The sequence below is a fragment of the Doryrhamphus excisus genome, chromosome 2, assembly GCF_030265055.1.
Source record: "Doryrhamphus excisus isolate RoL2022-K1 chromosome 2, RoL_Dexc_1.0, whole genome shotgun sequence".
Classification (NCBI taxonomy): domain Eukaryota; kingdom Metazoa; phylum Chordata; class Actinopteri; order Syngnathiformes; family Syngnathidae; genus Doryrhamphus; species Doryrhamphus excisus.
In genome coordinates, this window is record NC_080467.1 from 17,588,546 (window position 1) to 17,606,932 (window position 18,387).

At 41.1% G+C, this 18,387-nt stretch overlaps 1 protein-coding gene across 2 annotated transcripts in view; it reads right to left on the bottom strand.

Annotated features, from left to right (window-relative positions):
* Positions 1 to 2,328: 2,328 nt before the first annotated feature.
* The window catches only part of pam (peptidylglycine alpha-amidating monooxygenase), a 40,179-nt gene continuing 24,120 nt past the window's right edge, over positions 2,329 to 18,387 (bottom strand). Inside the window, exons 16-27 of one of the 2 annotated variants that reach the window (XM_058060251.1) lie at positions 17,462 to 17,737; positions 15,260 to 15,389; positions 13,544 to 13,660; positions 12,579 to 12,651; positions 12,175 to 12,385; positions 11,732 to 11,935; positions 11,233 to 11,357; positions 9,669 to 9,765; positions 9,515 to 9,565; positions 7,507 to 7,725; positions 6,248 to 6,310; positions 2,329 to 5,635 (exon numbers count right to left, since the gene is read on the bottom strand). In XM_058060251.1, coding sequence (XP_057916234.1) covers positions 5,454 to 5,635; positions 6,248 to 6,310; positions 7,507 to 7,725; positions 9,515 to 9,565; positions 9,669 to 9,765; positions 11,233 to 11,357; positions 11,732 to 11,935; positions 12,175 to 12,385; positions 12,579 to 12,651; positions 13,544 to 13,660; positions 15,260 to 15,389; positions 17,462 to 17,737 — 1,748 coding nt within the window. In that variant the 3' untranslated portion in view covers positions 2,329 to 5,453. The remainder of the gene's footprint in view (positions 5,636 to 6,247; positions 6,311 to 7,506; positions 7,726 to 9,514; positions 9,566 to 9,668; positions 9,766 to 11,232; positions 11,358 to 11,731; positions 11,936 to 12,174; positions 12,386 to 12,578; positions 12,652 to 13,543; positions 13,661 to 15,259; positions 15,390 to 17,461; positions 17,738 to 18,387) is intronic. The other variant, XM_058060259.1, reaches the window with a different exon arrangement.

Below are 18,387 nucleotides of genomic sequence, written 5' to 3' on the forward strand. Positions count from 1 at the left end.
CATGGAATGGAAAACAATGAGCGCCATCATCCAAGTGATGACGCTGAGCTTAAGAACCCACCTGATTATCAGTTGCAGTCAGCTGTGTTCCCCAGCTCAAGTAGATGCACGAAACACGGAATGGGAACTCACCGTAGACATAAAGTATGCTTATTTATTTTTCACTGAGGTTCTATGCAGGGTCAGGCAAAATGATCTGACACATTTGTTGGTTCAATAAAAGGCAAATAAAGTAAAGAAACAAAACAGTGTTTTTATTTTTGAAAAGTACATATGATGCCATTTTGCTTTGTTTCTTTATAATGCCATTGTTTTTCCTTTCTTTTTCAGTTGCCCCCCTGAATTGGACTAGTGAGCATGGCGCTTTCATTATGGAAACATTTATCAAAACGAACAAATCTGTAACTGCAACACAACGAGCGTTCCGTTTGCACTTCAATATTGGTAGACATGATTCCGTACCAGCTCCAAACACCATCTTGTTATTGGTTACTGGATCTGCATTGAAACCAAATTCAACCGGCCGACCTCGCACCACCAGAACTGATTTAATTTGAACATACTTTTTGAAAATAAAAACACTTTTTTTGTTTCTTTACTTTATTTGCCTTTTATTTAACCTACAAATGTGTCAGATCATTTTGCCTGACTGTGTAGATCAGAGGTAGGGAACCTATGGCACGGGAGCCAGGTAGGGCTCTTTTGATGACTGTATCTGGCTCTCAAGCATTTACCACAATAAAAATGTATGTTTGCTAACATTTTAAAGTAAACCATCACAGAAATCACTGTTAAAAATAATATTCAAAATCAACAACTTTCTTATGCATTTTAATTCGTCCATCTATATTCTGCTGCAATATGGCCAACCATCTCCATCTTTCTTGATGATATTTTCCAGGTCAAACACCAAAACTTGATTATTACTGTGTAGCGGTAGTCTACCTTGGTCATTGAGATGTCAAAAAAACATGTAAATGTAAACTTTCCTCCTTTAGTCAAATAGCTAAAGCTGCAGAACTAAGCCTTCTGACGAAGATGGCCAAAAGAATGAAATACGTGTACTGAATACGGTTCAAAACTATGCAGCAGCAGAAGTTGCATTAATGGCAGCAAGTATTTGATTTATTATTGGACACTGCGCTGCTCACGAAAGTGTGCTGGCCACACCCCCTTGGTGTGGGGTAGTGTGCCTGGTCTACGTAATTAGAGCCCATTATATCTAAAACTGTTGGTCTTACATAAAAATGCACACATTTTATTGCATTCAAAATGTATATGGCTCTCACAGATACACATTTTAAAATATCTGGCCTTCATGGCTCTCTTAGCCAAAAAGGTTCCCGACCCCTGGTGTACGTAGATCCTCCCTAAGTCATTTGTTTCCTTTCTACCGATTTCAAATAGGTTGTGAGAGTAACTTCAAATCAAGTGGTGGACACAAAATAATGGTGTGAACACATGGAACATGGTTTTGGAATAGATAAGGCATCTGAGATGACCTACTCAAAGTGCTGTTGAACATGTATAACTACAAGCTCTGTGCCACGAAACAAAATCTACGTGAACCTTACCTATTTCGCTGAGACGAGTGCCCAACAAGCCAACCAGAATTATGGCAGCAGCTTGCTGATACAGTAGCTCCTAAAAGAGGTCAAACTTGCTGAAGACTTTTATCCAAGGTTCCGCTGTAAAAAGTGTAAAAATCCATGATCATCAAAATGCTGGCACAGATGAGGTGGGTTCGATGCCTGTGATGTGGATTTAGAGCGGGAGCTTGGTGAACTTGCTTAGTTGTAGCTCGATTAATTTTGGCTTCTTATACAATGAAAGTTCAATGTCTTATATTTGGACAAACTAAAGTATGATGAGGGAAAATTGTACCTTGACATGTTTCGACTGTCATCCGCACTCTTCTTCAGAAGGGTCAGCTGGCCACTGTGACGTGGCATTTAGCAACTGTAGTTCCTAGGCACGGCCAACCGCCATTGTGGCGCTTAGCAGTGCCTTGTTGCTGGTTGTCATTTATCCTATTCAGCCTCCCAGCTATGTCCTTTATACTATTGTGGAGTTGAATAATCTTTAATTTGACATGACTAACTAACTAGCGACCTCTTGTCTGGAAAATATGTTGTTATATGTGGTACTTTAGCAACATTCCAGAAGTTCAGACGCTTAATTAAGGGGGGTTACCTCAATTGTTAGTGAATTTTATTAACAATATAACATGTCTTCATATAAATGTTTGACCTCCCAATTGAAGAGCAGACATTCCCATTCAGTTGAAAATGATGTGACATTCAAAAACACAGACAAACAACACCGGGATGCTTTGCAGACACTTTATTACACAAATAACATTGTTACTAAAATAGTACTTTTGCAGCAAAACCAGTGTGTGACAATAAATATCAACTGACGTGTGAATGCAACATTCTATTTCTATGGCATGCTTGAATACTTAATAATTACTCATTCACGTGCAAATGAAGCAACAAAGCAGAAGAACGTAAATGTCTGACAAACATGGATGGAATAACTTTCCTGTGTGGTAGCCATGATATTTAGGAAGGCGCTTCCAAAATATCACCTTCAACTCCATACCTGTGCTTTGTGGTGAGGGAAACATTTTATCATTAACATTGCTGGCCAAAAGCAACGTGTAAACCAGAATAATTATCTCTGCTGTGTATATTCCTTGATACAGCGCTGGAGACTTGGCTGTTCAATTAGTATTAGTTTATTGTTTACATTCCCAAAATAACAAATATATGACTTTCCCAAACAAAATATGACTTATGTATGTTGTTTTTCCACTGAGGCCAGAAGAAGAAAACATATTCAGTAAAGTAGCAGCATTTTCCCTCTAATTTATCAATTTAACCGCTAATCCGAGTCTGGGTTGCAGGGGCAGCAGAGTCAGTAGGACTTTTTGGTCTCTGGCCACTGCTTCCAGTTCCACCGAGGGGACACCAAGGTGCTCCCGGGCCAGCTATGAGACATAATCCCTTCAGTGTGGCCAGTGGTCAGTCTAACCAGCCTACTGAGGAAATTCATTTCGGGCACTTATATCTTTCAGTCCCTACCCAAAGGTACCGTGGATGAGGGTGGGAATATATATCATTCAATAAATCAAGAGCTTTGGACCAAAGACGGCATCACTCTAGCTTTCCGTCATTCATGAACAAGAATCCGAGATCCTTAACTCCTCCACCTGGGGACAAGACTTCATGCCGCCCAACTCAGGGGGTGCAATCCACCCTTTTCTGTGTGAACCATGGCTTCAGATTTGGAGGTGCTGAGTCTCATCCCAGAAGCATCACACTCAAAACCGCAAACTGTCCCAGTAGGCCCCCAAACAGGACACCCCCAAAACCTTGGGTGCGTCTAGAAATTCTGTCCATAAAAATTGTGAATCAGTGAGAAAGGGCAGCCTTGGCGGAGGCCAAAGTTCACCAGGAACAGGCTCGACTTAGGGCTGGGAAAGAAATCCAGGCCCCTGCTCCGGTTATAAAAGGACGGAATGGCACAAAGTAGCATACCACCAATCCCAAACTCCCAGAGCAGACCAGGAACACAGTCGAACATCTTTTCCAAGTCCACAAAGCACGTGTGTACTGGTTGGCAAACTACCCCGTACCCTCCAGAACCCTTGCAAAGGTGTAGAGCAAAGGACAAAAACCACATTGCACCTCATGTAGCCGAGGTTCGACCAACAGTCACAACTCAGCACGCTGGAATTGACTTTCCCAGGGTTTGATCCCAGCCTCTGATCACCACCACCCCGGTCTGACAATTTTTTGACAACCTCAGACTCGCTGTTCCCGCTGCAGAAGGTAAGTCAGTGGGATTGGGAAGGGCCTCAGTTGAGGTTAGCAGGCGTCCGTCCTCACTGTCAACAGTGCATTGCGCCCCCCTTGAAAATTGTGCTCTCTGGTCTCACCCAACTCCTCCCACACCTGAGTTTTTCCCTGGACCACAACCGAAGCTGCATGCCGCTTGGCTTGCTAGCACCTGTCAGCAACTTCAGGAGTCACACAAGACACCCATGACGAGGAAGACCCCTCCTTCAGCTTGATGGTCGCTTTAAATTCTCTATTTGAATTTCCCTCTCATTTAATAATGGCAGATGATGAAAAAAAGGCAAAAAACCCATAAGAAAGGCACAAAATTGAAACATGAATATGTGTATCAGAATAATATGAATTTGAGTAACTGATACATGGACTAAAGATGACATGAGGACAAACAAATACCATTTTGCTACATGGAAGAATGCACTTACATTAGGGCTGTTAAAATAGTCATTCTTCAAAACTACATCATTTCTATATTTCCTTCCAAATCTACAGTGGCTGCGAAGTATATAAAAAAAAACTTTAATGAACCGAAACAAATGAGCATTTCATGAAACAAAGTACAATCACACAAATCGGAAAGGGGATAAACCAAATCCCACATGGTGTGCAAGGTGTGTTGCATAAAGACGCAGGCTAGTTGAAAACAAGGCAATCAAACATCCACATCAGACATAGTAAATGTGTCCGGGTTGGTACCCCAAGTATATATTATATATTATAATATATATTATATATATAATATATCTTATATATAGTATATAAGAATATATTCTTGTATGTTTCCTTCCTTTCACTGTTTTTCCACGGGGGTGAAATTGTTAAATAAATGAAATTGTTAAAGCAAACGTCACCCTTATCAAAATAGCTTGTATTGCTTTGCCTGAAGATATTGGTTTTAAGTTGTGGAATATGTGTTCCTGTGTAGTCTAGGGGTTTTGTTACCGTGGGTGAAACTCTTACTTTGCGCCACAGGTTCCAATACGGCTGTAGTGGAACCGTTTATGCTACTTTCCCATCTTCTTGCTCGATATCGGGTCTTGTGATTGATAGATATGGGTCTTGTTTTATACACGGACACGAGACACGGACATGGACACCAGCGTGGATGTTCCTCCAGTTTAAATCCGAGCGTAACGTACCCAGCCTACGTATATGCATAACACACAAATTTGTTTCACTTTTTCTTCATGTCATTTATGAAATATTACTTTGTTTTCTGAAATGTTAGCATGTCACGGTTTGTTTCAGTGTTTTGCACTTACTAGCCAGAAAGTGGCTTTGGGTAAATGTAATTGGCTTTGTTGTTTGTTAAAATGTTTTGCACTTCTTGGCCATCGAACACATCTCATTAAAAACATTTCAGTTCCCAAAGTCATCAGAGAGTAAAAGTTCGTCAGAGTGAAATGGTGACACCAACATTGTGTTTTCTTCATCCTCGTGGGCAAATGAAGGTGAAATCAATTGGCTTCAGAAAAACATTTTCTGTACAGTCCATACCTAAATATGTCCACAATAATATTGGCAGCTAACACAACAGTTACACTATGATGACTGACCGTGAAAGCAGAAGCTTGCTGATTGGTTGCATGTGTCTTAAGAGGAGGGTGGAGGCCGCGGTGGGACAGCAGAGTATTCCTCGTTCTCCGACTCGCTGCTCTCATGCTCGTTCCTTTCCTGGTCACTTCCGTCAGTGCTCAGCTGGTCGAAGCCCTGACGACTGTAACCCTTACGGGAAGCAAAGAAGTTTCCCAGGTTCAGGCTGCCAACTGCTTTACCTGAGCGGGGTGGGAAGTTAGAACAATCCTTATTATAATAAATAATAAGTTTACATTATAAGACCCCTTTTCTTTGATTTCGGAGTCGCCACAATGCTACTGTCTCACCAGTGCAATAGGACCAGTGTAGAATTATAGGTTATGAGGTCATGATACTGGGCCTGATACCAGACAAACCATATGATGATCTTATTATCACATACTATTTAATCATGAGCTTATTATCACGTACTATTTAATCAAATCATTTCAAGAGTGTCCTCCTCATTAATGGTGATAAAACGTTCCATTTCTAATATTCTGTTTGCTATTTTCCCTATTTGTCTTTCGCCGGGAGTGTCAACCGCTGACATGTTGACAGAGCACAGATGGCAGCAAAACAAACGCTGTGTGTGCACGTATAATTACCTGGATGAATGAGAACACCCGACTTCATGTTTTTTTTTATTTGTAATACATCTGCAAACATTAAACGTGTTCCCCGTTGTCATGATGGGGTGTTGTATGTAGAATTGATTTTGTAAATACAGCCCTTTCACTCTTTCACTGTTTCACTGCGATGAGATCCCCCTGCCCTAAACCCATACATGAAATTTTGTAGAAATACATTACCTCTGATTTTTTCCAAGATCCCTCCAACAGCGCTGGGTTCCATCTTCAGGTCCTCTCGTCGGTCTGCAGACAGACAAGAGCCAACATATTTGAGCTAAAAAAAGCAGAAGAGGTTGTATTGCAACCTGCACACCCACGGGTTACTTACAATACGCATATGTATGGCTAACATACTGTACATATACTTACAGTATACCGTGTATATTGTAAGTATATGTACAGTAAAGTACAGTACACTGTACCGGTATGTGTGAAATAGCCTGATATTTTGATTGTAAATACTATTTATCTTATTGGATGCAGTGGTGGCTCAATTACTCTCATTGTAAAGTTTACAAACTTTTACAAACTTGCTGAGCCTCCATATATCCCAATCATCATAGCACAAGCATGATAGCACCTCTGGCAGTAAATATCAATAAATAGCTAGTACATCATAGCAAAACATGACTTCTTCAATGACTTTCATGACAATTTGATCCTGACATGAATGAGGTCACTGTCATTTCTCCACTGATGCAAACCAAACGTCAGCATTCCAAACATTTGTTCCACTTCCAAGTCTGCCATAAAGTGGATTATGCCGATGTGAGTTCATTCCAATGAAAAAAACTATGAACAATGCATGCAGGGGTGTTGCATTCTGTCTTTGCATAGCTGCTGTCTCTTATTTTGTGCCTACTTTTTTTCTCTGTTTTTTCAGAGAACTCCACTGGGCATGCCTGTAGTTATTGCTCTGCTACTGCGGACAGCTAGATGATACAGTATTGTTATGGTTTCTGCCACTCCTGAGTTACACATCAAACAAGTTTGTTTAGCCCTGCAGCATCTCCTTGAAGACAGGCTTTTTGTAAAGACAGAGAAATGTGCGTTTCACGCTGTCCGTCTTCTGGGATTCATTGTGAAAAACATCAAGTTCAGAACAAATAAATTGGAAGCTAACTCGTTAGTTTGGTAGCTTGCTATAAGCTATGAGCCGCGGCCGTCTCTTGAGTCCTTTCAGTGATGGCCTGTGCATTAGTGTAGGTGGAAACAAAGAATAATAGGACTGTAAAGGTCACTATGGGGGTGCTATTTCATATCTACACGGCTCTAATAATGGCAAAAAATATATTTAGAAAATCATAAACATCTTTTCTATGTTTTCTCACATTCCATTCATCAATATTGAATGCGTCTTTGCGGAAATTCACATATTGGGTTGGGTTTGTAAGCAATAAACAAGTGGGGTCCACAAAAGAACACAAGTGGATGCTTACGGTTTTTCCTCCAGCAGAAGAAGACTCCTACAGAGATGAGCAGCACAAGAGGGAGCAGCAGAAGCACAGAGATGAAAACTGGAAGGAGAGTTTGCTCTTTGTTTGACACATTCTTTTTCTTCTCATCTTGCTGTGGCTGAAGGTGCTGGGGCTTCTTTTGGACTGCTGCTGATATGTTCTGCTCAGGCTTCACCTTGGTTTGGATAAATGTCTCAATTTCTGCACACACAAATGCAATGATTAACAGGCTTTGCATTTGTAAAGAAAAAAAACATTCGGGTGACCAAACATCCTGTTTTCCCCAAACTTCCTGGTAGTATATACAGTATAGAGATATATTTTATTATAGATGGCGTTTTCATTAATTCATTCATTTTCTACCGCTTATCCTCACGAGGGTCGCGGGGGCGATGGAGCCTATCCCAGCTGTCTTCGGGCGAGAGGCGGGGTACAACCTGGACTGGTCGCCAGCCAATGACAGGGCACATATAGACAAACAACCATTCGCACTCACATTCATACCTATGGACAATTTGGAGTCGCCAATTAACCTAGCATGTTTTTGGAATGTGGGAGGAAACCGGAGTACCCGGAGAAAACCCACGCATGCACAGGGAGAACATGCAAACTCCACACAGAGATGGCCGAGGTTGGAATTGAACTCGGGTCTCCGAGCTGTGAGGCCTGCGTGCTAACCACTTGGTAGATGACATTTTATTATTCTTGCATTTTCCAAATATATATAAATTTTATTAGTATTTTAATATTTATATTAAAATAATTCATATTAAATAAATTAATAAGATCAATAAAAATACAATGATATAAAATATTTGTATTTTCATGATTTCTATCCATACAGAGGATAAATGTATTGAAATTATGAGCCATTTTCAAATCATCTGAGTATCATTCGATTATCTCATTGTCAGACCAAGTGTTCTGGACTTTGTAAATCAAAATATGGTCACCCCAAACAAAATGCAAATAGCCCATAGCAATGCATCATTGACACCACAGTCCCTCTTTAATGAACATTCACTCCAGTGGAATCTCCACATTGAAATAGTAATACTCTAAATAATGCAGACTCATGAGACTTCAGCTTTGTTGAGCTGACGATACCAAGAGAGCAGCAGTGATAGTAAAGCGGAAAAATGCGATGATGGCTAAAAAGCAGTAACAAGTGAAACGGAACATGTATAGTAGAACCTTGGTCAGCGGCATTAATCATTAATTTAATAAGCTTTGCTTCTTCCTACTCCTTTTGGACATGTGGAACTGTCAACTGATTATGCGATGCACTCAATTTTAATCTGATGCATGTTTAAAAGAAATAAAACCATTACCATTACCATTGCCAAATACATTTTGCATGAAGTAAACAATTCAAAATGCATCTAAAATGATGAATGGAATAGATAAATAAACATTTAAGCTAACTTATACCGTCATTGAAGTCTTTAAAAAAAACACAATGTGGCAGCGAGATCCAACCAAATTATGTGCTCCATGTATGATAATCAATATCGTGGTTACTTGCTCAGTTATCCATCTGGTTCAGTCGGTCTGGGGCATCTTTTCCAGTTTATTATTTCACTCCCTCGTCTTGCAGGCTCAGCATCTAAAACCTGGAGCTCATCCTTTGTGTATTCAGGCTAAAAAAGATATGATTCTGGATCCTGACAAGTCTAAAAGTAGTCTGCGGCAGCAGCTCTCTGGAAGTCTGCCATGATTAATAACAGCAAACAGACACTCACTTGACACGCTGTTGTTATATATATGCCCAGGAAAGGAGTTCCGGTAGCACTAATATTTTATTATTCATTGTACTCTGACCTTAAAACTCATATACGTACTGGACCTTGATTATGGCACACCAGTACACTTCCGACATCAGGACTAAAATGATTTATCATGACATCAATTTCTTTTCATTTCTATGTAAAAAAAAATGATTTCATCCAACCTTGAAGGGTCCACCATGCTTTAAAGAAAGAAAACTCACCTTCAAGTTCTTCAACTTCAATTCCAGCTTTCTTGACTGAACGATGTGCCTCTGGAATACAGAAGCAAAATAGGAAAGAAAAACAACTGAATTGTGAAACTAGTTGCATCATAGAGAAGATGCTGTGGAAACCAAACAAGACAGTAGGACTTACTCTCAGCAGTGAATTTGAAGACTGTGTTGCTGCCTGCATCTCCCACGAAGATGCTGCCATTTTTGTTGACAGCAATATCATGAGGCATTTGAAACGCCTGAAAATACAGTCGTAAAAAATACATTTAACTCTGAATCACATTATCTTCTTTGTGGTGTTTCCCAAAGGACTGTAATCCATGTGTGGCAGTGGTGAAGTGAGGTAACGTCATCATCAAATTTGCAATTTTTGCCAGTGGCACAGTCGACACAACGTGGCGCACCCACGCCTCCGTCCCGCCAACCAGCGCAAGTTACAAAGACGGAGGAAAGAATGCATGGGAGTGTGTAGCCGAGTGTAATATTAATCGATCAAATGAACGCATTTCGTTGCCTTTAAATGCACAGGGCCCACTGATCTGCGCATCAGAGGCCACCTTGTGGGACACGTCATCTGTTCCCGACAGTCACATTAAACACAGCAGCAGGCTCATCCAGGCACCGTGCTTGTGATCCACCATCATTCCTGCTCTGTCATCGCCAAATAGGAGAACCTTTGATGGCGTATTCGCGGTATCTCCTCCTCATCCTCCGTGCATGTACTCCATATTTTCAGATCATGTTATGAATGAAGATTAAAACATAAAAATATGGACAATCACAGGTAAATCCTTAAGACACCGACTGGCTTTCATTTATTCAACAAGCTTCTCTTTTTTTTTCCTTCTCTTTTGTTTCTCTTTGAACGAGATTCATCAGATGAGATATGCCAATGAGAAAAGCCGAATATATCGTCCGTATCGGATGCCATGACTGTTTGTGGTTGGCTGAGAGATGTGACGTCATTAGTTGGCATCATACTTTCAGTTGCCGTCAGGTTGAGTTCCCATTATGATCTGACGTTGATCTGACATCAGATGTGATGGGACAATTAATACAAAAATGTACATGTTGGTTCAGACGATTACATTAAATAGTGGTTACTGGGATTGTTTATTGCATTGAAATGTGACTGACACTCTGAAAAACCTGCCTGTGAGGTTTTGGTGACGTCTGTGCATTGTGCGCCTGTCAGCCAATTTACCACTGCGCAGCGTGCGCTTAGCCTGCGCTTAGCCTGCGCTGAGAATAGACCAGGTCAGAGCTGGTAAGCTTTCAGTGCACATCTTGTCGCAAAACTTTCACTGCGGCAAGCTGATGGTGCACCAGATCACTAAATTGGCTATACACAGTGGTGTGTTGAACGAAATTACAACTGCACGGGTTGCACCACACTCCGCCCCCTTGCGCTGCGCCACGAAAATAGAGCCCACCCTCTTAAAACTTTTGATCAGCTGATGAACTATCTATTTCAGTTTAATGTTTGTTTGCAATAAATTGATTACTCAAACATTTTTTGTCTTCTTCCCACTACTTGCATTTTGAGGCTCTTAAGATGTGTGAAATATGATTTATTAAATGTAATTTTTCAACTGGTCTTACAATTTTGATTTTTGACATTTCTAGCGACATTATGTGACTGTGTATGCTACAATAGCATTTCTAAGAGACACACAAACATTTGTGAGGTGATAAAGTTTCTTTACCCTCTTCTTCGGGATGAAGGTATCCACAATATCCTTAGTTGAATAGTTTATTGCAAAGCCACTTGGAGGAGGGGGGTGTCCATACATAGATTGCCCATTCACTGCAAAGATGAGGCTGTCTTCACCTAGACACACACATGCGCACACACACACACACGCAACAATGAAAATGTTTTCTCTAACTGTGTGATACATTTCCTGTCTGTAGCCTATTATGTTTTTTATGTGTAATGTTTATGTTGTACTGCTGCCACTTGGACCAAGTCATTCTTTTTGATGCCAATGCGTTTTTAACCTGGTTGAATAAAAAATACAATACAAAAAACCCCCTAAATGTCATTATTAGCAGTATCTATTTTTGGAGAATGTACTACTGTTAAAAATAATCCCATTGCTAATTAAATAAAATAATACGAATCATGGAGCGACAGATGAAATCGGTTCATTGTCGGAGATAAGGTGTAATTTTCCCATTGGCCAGCTGGGTGGATGAACTCACCCCCAACAGGGAGGAAGGTGATAGCATAGACGCTGCCGCCAAACTCCTCTTTCTTGATTTCCTTGACAAACTCTCCATTGTGGGCTGTGAAGCACTGAATGCGTCCGTTCTCTCGGTCAGCCACACACAACTCGTTTCTCTCAGGAAGAAATGCCAGACTGTGGGGGATCCGAAAGGGTATATGTCTCCTCCTGTCTGATGAGCCTAAATGATAAAAGGATTGCCAATAATGTTATGGCCATATTCATGGAAATATGTTTACTACCTTGAGCGGGGAGGTTATGTTAGACAATACATCAGAATGTGCTTGATGATATGATTGATGACATGAGCCACATAGCCTATTGATGTGTCTATACTTTTTCAGCAGTCTCAGCAAGTGGACAAATCACACCATGAAATAAAGTGTGAGTGTGTGTGTGTATCTAGAGCAATGGTCCTACCAGCTCCCCACTCAGAAAGGTATTTGCCATCAGCAGAAAACTTCAGTATCCTGGCATTACAGTAGCCGTCAGAAACAAAAATGTTCCCCGTTTGGTAGTCAACAGCCACGTCGGTCGGCTGACAGAAATGGCCGTGGTCACTTCCTGCCGTGAACGCCTCGCCCAGTGACAGCAAGGTTCTGTCGCTGCCATCACTGCTCACTTTTAAAACCTGAGGAGCGTATGACAGACAATACTTATAGTGCAGGCACATGATCATTTCTTTTGTGACTAAAAAAATATTTCTTACTAATTAAAGATCAAGACAACACTACTATTAAAATATGTTATTCTTATGACACTATTAAAAAAAGACAAAAACAGTGTTATCAGCTACATAATAAAAAAGGGTTAATTGATCCTACCTGATGAAGAGCCACATCAGTTACCCAGTAATTATTGTCCATATCTGTTGTTATTCCATGAGGTAAGTAAAACCTGCAAGATTGGAGCGAAAAATAGCTATAACTGAGCATGTAATAGCTGAGTGATATGAACTGTTTACTACTATACTGACATCGTAATGGCACTGTACACTTCTGCCTATACCGAGGACACAAGTGATTACTTATTCCTGTAGCAGGGCTTGCATTAGATGGAATATAATGTCAGATTTTGACAGTTTAACTGGGCAAATGTCAAATATTTTTTACCTGCTGTATGCGTGTTGAGTAAAGTCAGTCGTGCATTGCCCCTACAGCGAGAGTGCATCAATTGAGGTGCAAAGTGTTTATATGGTTTATTGTATCCGTATTTATCAATATATATTTATATTTGTTTCTTTTGATTTCTTTTGCAATGTATATTGTTACGTGACCGGATATGAAGGCTTTATAGGCGGAATACTAGGTATTGTATGCATTAATCTACTGCCTTGTTTTAGCTGTTTTTATTACGCACCGAAAAGAGAAAGTCATGTGTGTTCAAGATTGCAGCTGATGGGCAAAATTCCCCAAAAAGTGCAAATTTCCTTCAAGCGTGCACCCATTAAACCAAACCATTGACATTATTATAATACAAATTAAGTAACCGCTTTCTATAACCAGCATGAAATATTTGTAATGGATCAGTGGATTGTAATAAAGAGAAAAGTGTCGGTCACTGCCACAGCAACCCTGCATTTTGACATCTTGACCAGCCAAGTCATCTGTGTGCATTGTGTTAACATAACATGCTGTTAAGCTCATTTTGTCAAAGTGTGACTGTCAGCATGAGTAGTTGTCTGTCTGTCTAATTGCTGGTGAGTCCATTAGCTTCCCCTTGGCCACAGCCAAGTGTGAGTGATGTTGTACTTCATCTTTTATATTGATTTCATTCACATTGGACTTACATATTTCTTCCAGAAGCCTTGATGATGTTGCCATTGTCAGCATTCACAACCAGAATAGTGGACTGCTGAATAGGGCCAGAGAACCTCTGCTGGTATGCAGCTTGGCTGTCAAAAGAACTTAAAAGCAAGAGAAAAAATTGTCTGTTTCATATTTTCATATACAGAGACAACATTCATTTCCAATACAATAGAACCTTCGATAGCATCATTGATCCATTCCAGAAAATCTGACTCTAATCGAAAAATATTCCAAAAAGAAAAAATGTGAATTCAATTCATCTCTTTCAGAAAACCAAAAATATTAGAAAACCATTCTAAATGCATATAAATAATGAATGAAAGGAATAAATGAACATATAAAGGTTACTTTTACCTTCATTGAGGTCAGCAAGACATGAAACGTCAGCAAGATCAACACGGAAACCACTTTCCTGTTCTGCTTTGATGGAAAGTGCAAGTGATAGCATTTGATGAAGAAGGTGAGAAACACTACTAAATTGCAGAAATAACTCTCAATAACAATAATGCAAAACAAAAAGGTGGTGCTAGGTTGATCTTGCTGCTACATTGTGTCTTTGGAAATACTCTTCAATGAAGGTAAAAGTAAAATTGTGAAAAGGAGGTGAAGAAGCATGCAGGCAGGATGGAACGGGTGGAGAAAAGTGTCAGGCGTGATGTGTGATAGAAGAGTTTCAGCTAAAATGAAAGGAAGGGTATACAAAACTGTGGTGAGACCAGCCATGTTGGATGCTGAGGTTCTCATTGGGGGTGACCAGGATGGATAGGATCGGGAACGAGTACATCAGAGGGACATTACATGTTAGAGGCCTTGGAGATAAAGTCAGAGAGGCCAGACTGAGATGGTTCGGACATGTCCACAGGAGAGATAGTGAATATATTGGTAGAAGGTTATGTTTAGAGCTGCCAGGTAGGAGGCGTAGAGGAAGACCAAAGAGGTTTATGGATGAAGTGAAGGAGGACATGAGGGTAGTTGGTGTGAGAGAGACAGGGTTGGATGGAGGTGGTTGATTTGCTGTGGCGACCCCTGAAGGGAAAAGCCGAAATAGAAAGAAGAAGACCACTATAATTGTAAAACTGTAAATATGCGTTTTGTGTTAACATTTTTGAGAGTGAACCGCTGGTGACATCATGCGCAGGCGGCAAAGTTCACTTCTGGTTCCTGTTTCTATGTAGTGGTAAGCTAATAGGATGTTCATGAGGATGTTTCGTTATAAAAATACATGAAAGACATAGTTCAGACTCATGCAGTGTATTAATAACACGCCAAAACGTGGACTGTATTGTCAGCTAACCAGAGAATGTACACCAACCAAGACCAAATTTTGGTGTCAATTTGTTGCATGTTATTTTCGTCAAGAGTGCTTTTGGAGCTCACATATATTCGGAACATATTGTATACTTTCAACAGATCAGGAGAGCTGTGGATCAAAGCAAAGGAATTTTGAATGGTGAAGAGGATTCATTGACTTTGTATTGGCTACTGTTGTTCCCTCAAGTTGTGCTGACTTGGCCTTTTGCTTCTGGCAACATGTCTGGAATAAGAAGTAGCATGGCCCTGAGAGATCAGTCCAATGCATCATCTGGCAGCTAACACAGGGCGTTTTTTTCTTTAAGCTGCATTTAGACCTTGCTTTAAAAATACCCCAACAACACAAACAAATGCAATGATCTTGAAGATATTTTGCAGCAACTTACTCTGGCCCCCAATGGTGGTCACCTCTGTGAAAAATAACCAAATTGGAATCCGAATCGATGGCAAGTCCTGACACCTGTCCCAGCTGGAGAGAATCCTGTGGCCAGGCTGGATTCTGCTCTAGATGAACATCTAAAGATATTCAAACAGGTAAACAAAGTTACTATTCGTTGTTAGAGGACAAAATACACCAGAAAATGCTCAGTGGCTGAGATAATTTTTTGTCAAAAAGGGGTAATTGGTGAAAGTATGCAATAGAGGATATCCTGTTTAGTGCAGTTTTAAGCCGTAAAAACAGTCACAAGGTGACTGTGGTGGTATTAAAGCGCTCCACAGCAAGCAGGAAGGACTTCGTGCACAAGGTTACACATTAAAGGGAAATTTTAACGCATGCCCACATACACACACACACAGTTAAAGTTCCACATGTGAAAATTGTAAATAGTTCATGGTGTTATAGTTCCATCCATCCATCTTCTACTGCTTATCCGGGGCCGGTCGTGGGGGCAGCAGCCCAGGTATGGAAGCCCAGACTTCCCTTTCCTCAGCCACTTCGTCCCGGAGGATCCCGAGGTGTTCCCAGGCCAGTTGGGAGACTGATAGGTTAATGTTCATTGAGGTTATCATATATTTGACTGTGAACACATTTAAGTATTATCTTTGTATATATGTATGTGCCCTGTATCCTGCTGGCCTTCTGCTGAGTGTGAATGGAACAAGACACTCAAGATTGTAAAGAGGAAACAAAAAACATCTGACCATAGCGGCACGCAGAGGCACGACGAAGTCCACCAATTGTTTTCTCATCATACATCTAAATGCAATCAACTGTTTTTCTTGTGTAAGCTTGATCACATCACATTGCAACTGCCACTTCCCTGTCCTTTAGGGCTGCATGCCGAGTACATCTCTTTCGTTCTCCTCGCGAGTCCGAGTACATCTCTTCCGTTCTCCTCGCGAGTAAAATTGATAACTGATGCCTTCTTTCTTCCGTTTCATTGTTAAGGTGCTTAGACCTGACAGAGACCTAGTCTCTCCAACTTATCCTGGTTCTTCCCCGAGGCCTTCTACCGGTTGGACATGCCCTGAACTCCCCAGAGAGGCGTTCAGGAAGCATTCTACCAGATGCCCAAGCCGCTTCATCTGGCTCTTCTCAATGCGGAGGAATAGCGGTTCCACAGTGCTTTGACAGTGCTTCTCACCTTATCTCTAAGGGAGAGCCGATCCACCCTGTGGAAAAAACTCACTTCAGCCGCTTCTACCCGCGATCTTGTCCGTTTGGTCACTACCCAAAGCTCAGGAACGTGTAGGAAGGGTAGAACGTAGATCGACTGGTAAATTGAGAGCTTTGCCTTTTGCCTTAGCTCTCTCTTCAACACAACGGACCAATGTAGAGTCCACATCACTGCAGATGCGGCACCAATTCGCTTGTTGATCTCGTGTTCCATCCTTCCTACACTCCTGAACAACACCCTGAGGTACTTAAACTCCTCCATCTGGGGCAGGATCCTACCCCAACCCGGAGATGGCACTCCACCCCTTTTCGAGAGAGAACCATGGACTCAGACTTGGAGGTGGCCGCTTCACACTCTGTAGCAAACCGACCCAGGGAGAGTTGAAGGTCATGTCTCGATGAAGCCAGTAGGACCACATCATCTGCAAAAAGCAGAGACCAAACCAGAAGCCCTCAATGCCCTGGCTTCACCTAGAGATTCTTTCCATAAAAGTAATGAACAGAATCAGTGGCAAAGGGTAGCCCTGACAGAGACCAACCCTCATTGGGAATGGGTCCGGGTTATTGCAAGTTATGCGAACCAAAGTCTGATGCCGGTCATACAAGTAACGAACAGCCTGAATTAGCTGGTCCGATATCCCATATTGCCGAAATAGTCCCCAGAGAATTCCCTAAGGAGTACGATCGAATGCCTTCTCCAACTCCACAAAACACATATAGTCTGGTTAGGCAAACTCCCATGCACCCTCAAGGATCCCGTTGGGTGTATAGAGCTGGTCCATAGTTCCATGACCAGGACGAAAACCACACTGCTCTTTCCTGAATACAAGATTCAACTATCCGGCGGATCCTCAGCTCCAGAACCCTTGAATAGACCTTACAGAGTTACACAACAGTCGATCACGGGATACAGAATACAGAGGGTTGTTTCAAAGTCACTGAAGAAACCGATATGGCTTCCTATACCCACCTTGTCTTTGAGATGGCAGCTTGCTTTTTGGTAGCTTTGGCGTTGCCTCAAGCTGATGGAATTTGTGCACTCTGTTTCTCATCAAAATAGGATCCCTGCTGGTTTGGAAGGCAAGTGAAGCGCTGGGAGAGCCCATGTTTTTCTTTTGTATTAAGCTATGAATCTGAGCCACCAGCTCAGGTTGGACCCTCTGTATTTGGCTGGGGTTGTATTTAGGAATATGTACTACATCCTTGTGCTGGCCTAGCAGCTTGGACATTAGAGAAAATAGGTCACCTGCGCATACAGAGAGAGATGGAAAAGATGGAAAGAACATTATAGGAAAATAGGCAGAGATTGATTTAACAGGGCAAGTTTGAAGTGTTAGTCATCTGATTAAAAATGCATTCATTCATTCATTAAAAAAGATATATATTTTTTAATTTATAAATGTATTGTTCATACATGGCATGCATAAAAAAACCCTTCTATACACGACTTGTACTATGTAATTTGCACTGGGAATTAGTAATCTCAATCACATAAATGATTGGCCAGTTAAGAGATTTTAAACATCTTGCCATTTACTCCCATTGCTAACGTCCCACTGAGAATGCACCATATTTTCCAGACTATCAATTTCACTTTTTTTCATGGTTGTTTTTAAATGTGAATCCATACTGTACTTGCCAGCTGCATGAGGGTGCTCTAGTCTTGTGACAGCAACAGTGATGTGGAATGAGATCGGGAGCTTGGTGAACTTCCATACCAGCAACTTACTTGATGGACTCGCTGGCTTGTTATTTAATTTAGCCTTTTCAGCCTCCCAGGTATGTTTTTATACAATTTTGTAGCTGAATAAGTGTTAATGTGTTACATTTAACACATAGTAGTCACATTTTTCGGCTGTTGTTGTGTGTGCTGTTGTGCAGTTGAATAATTTGACT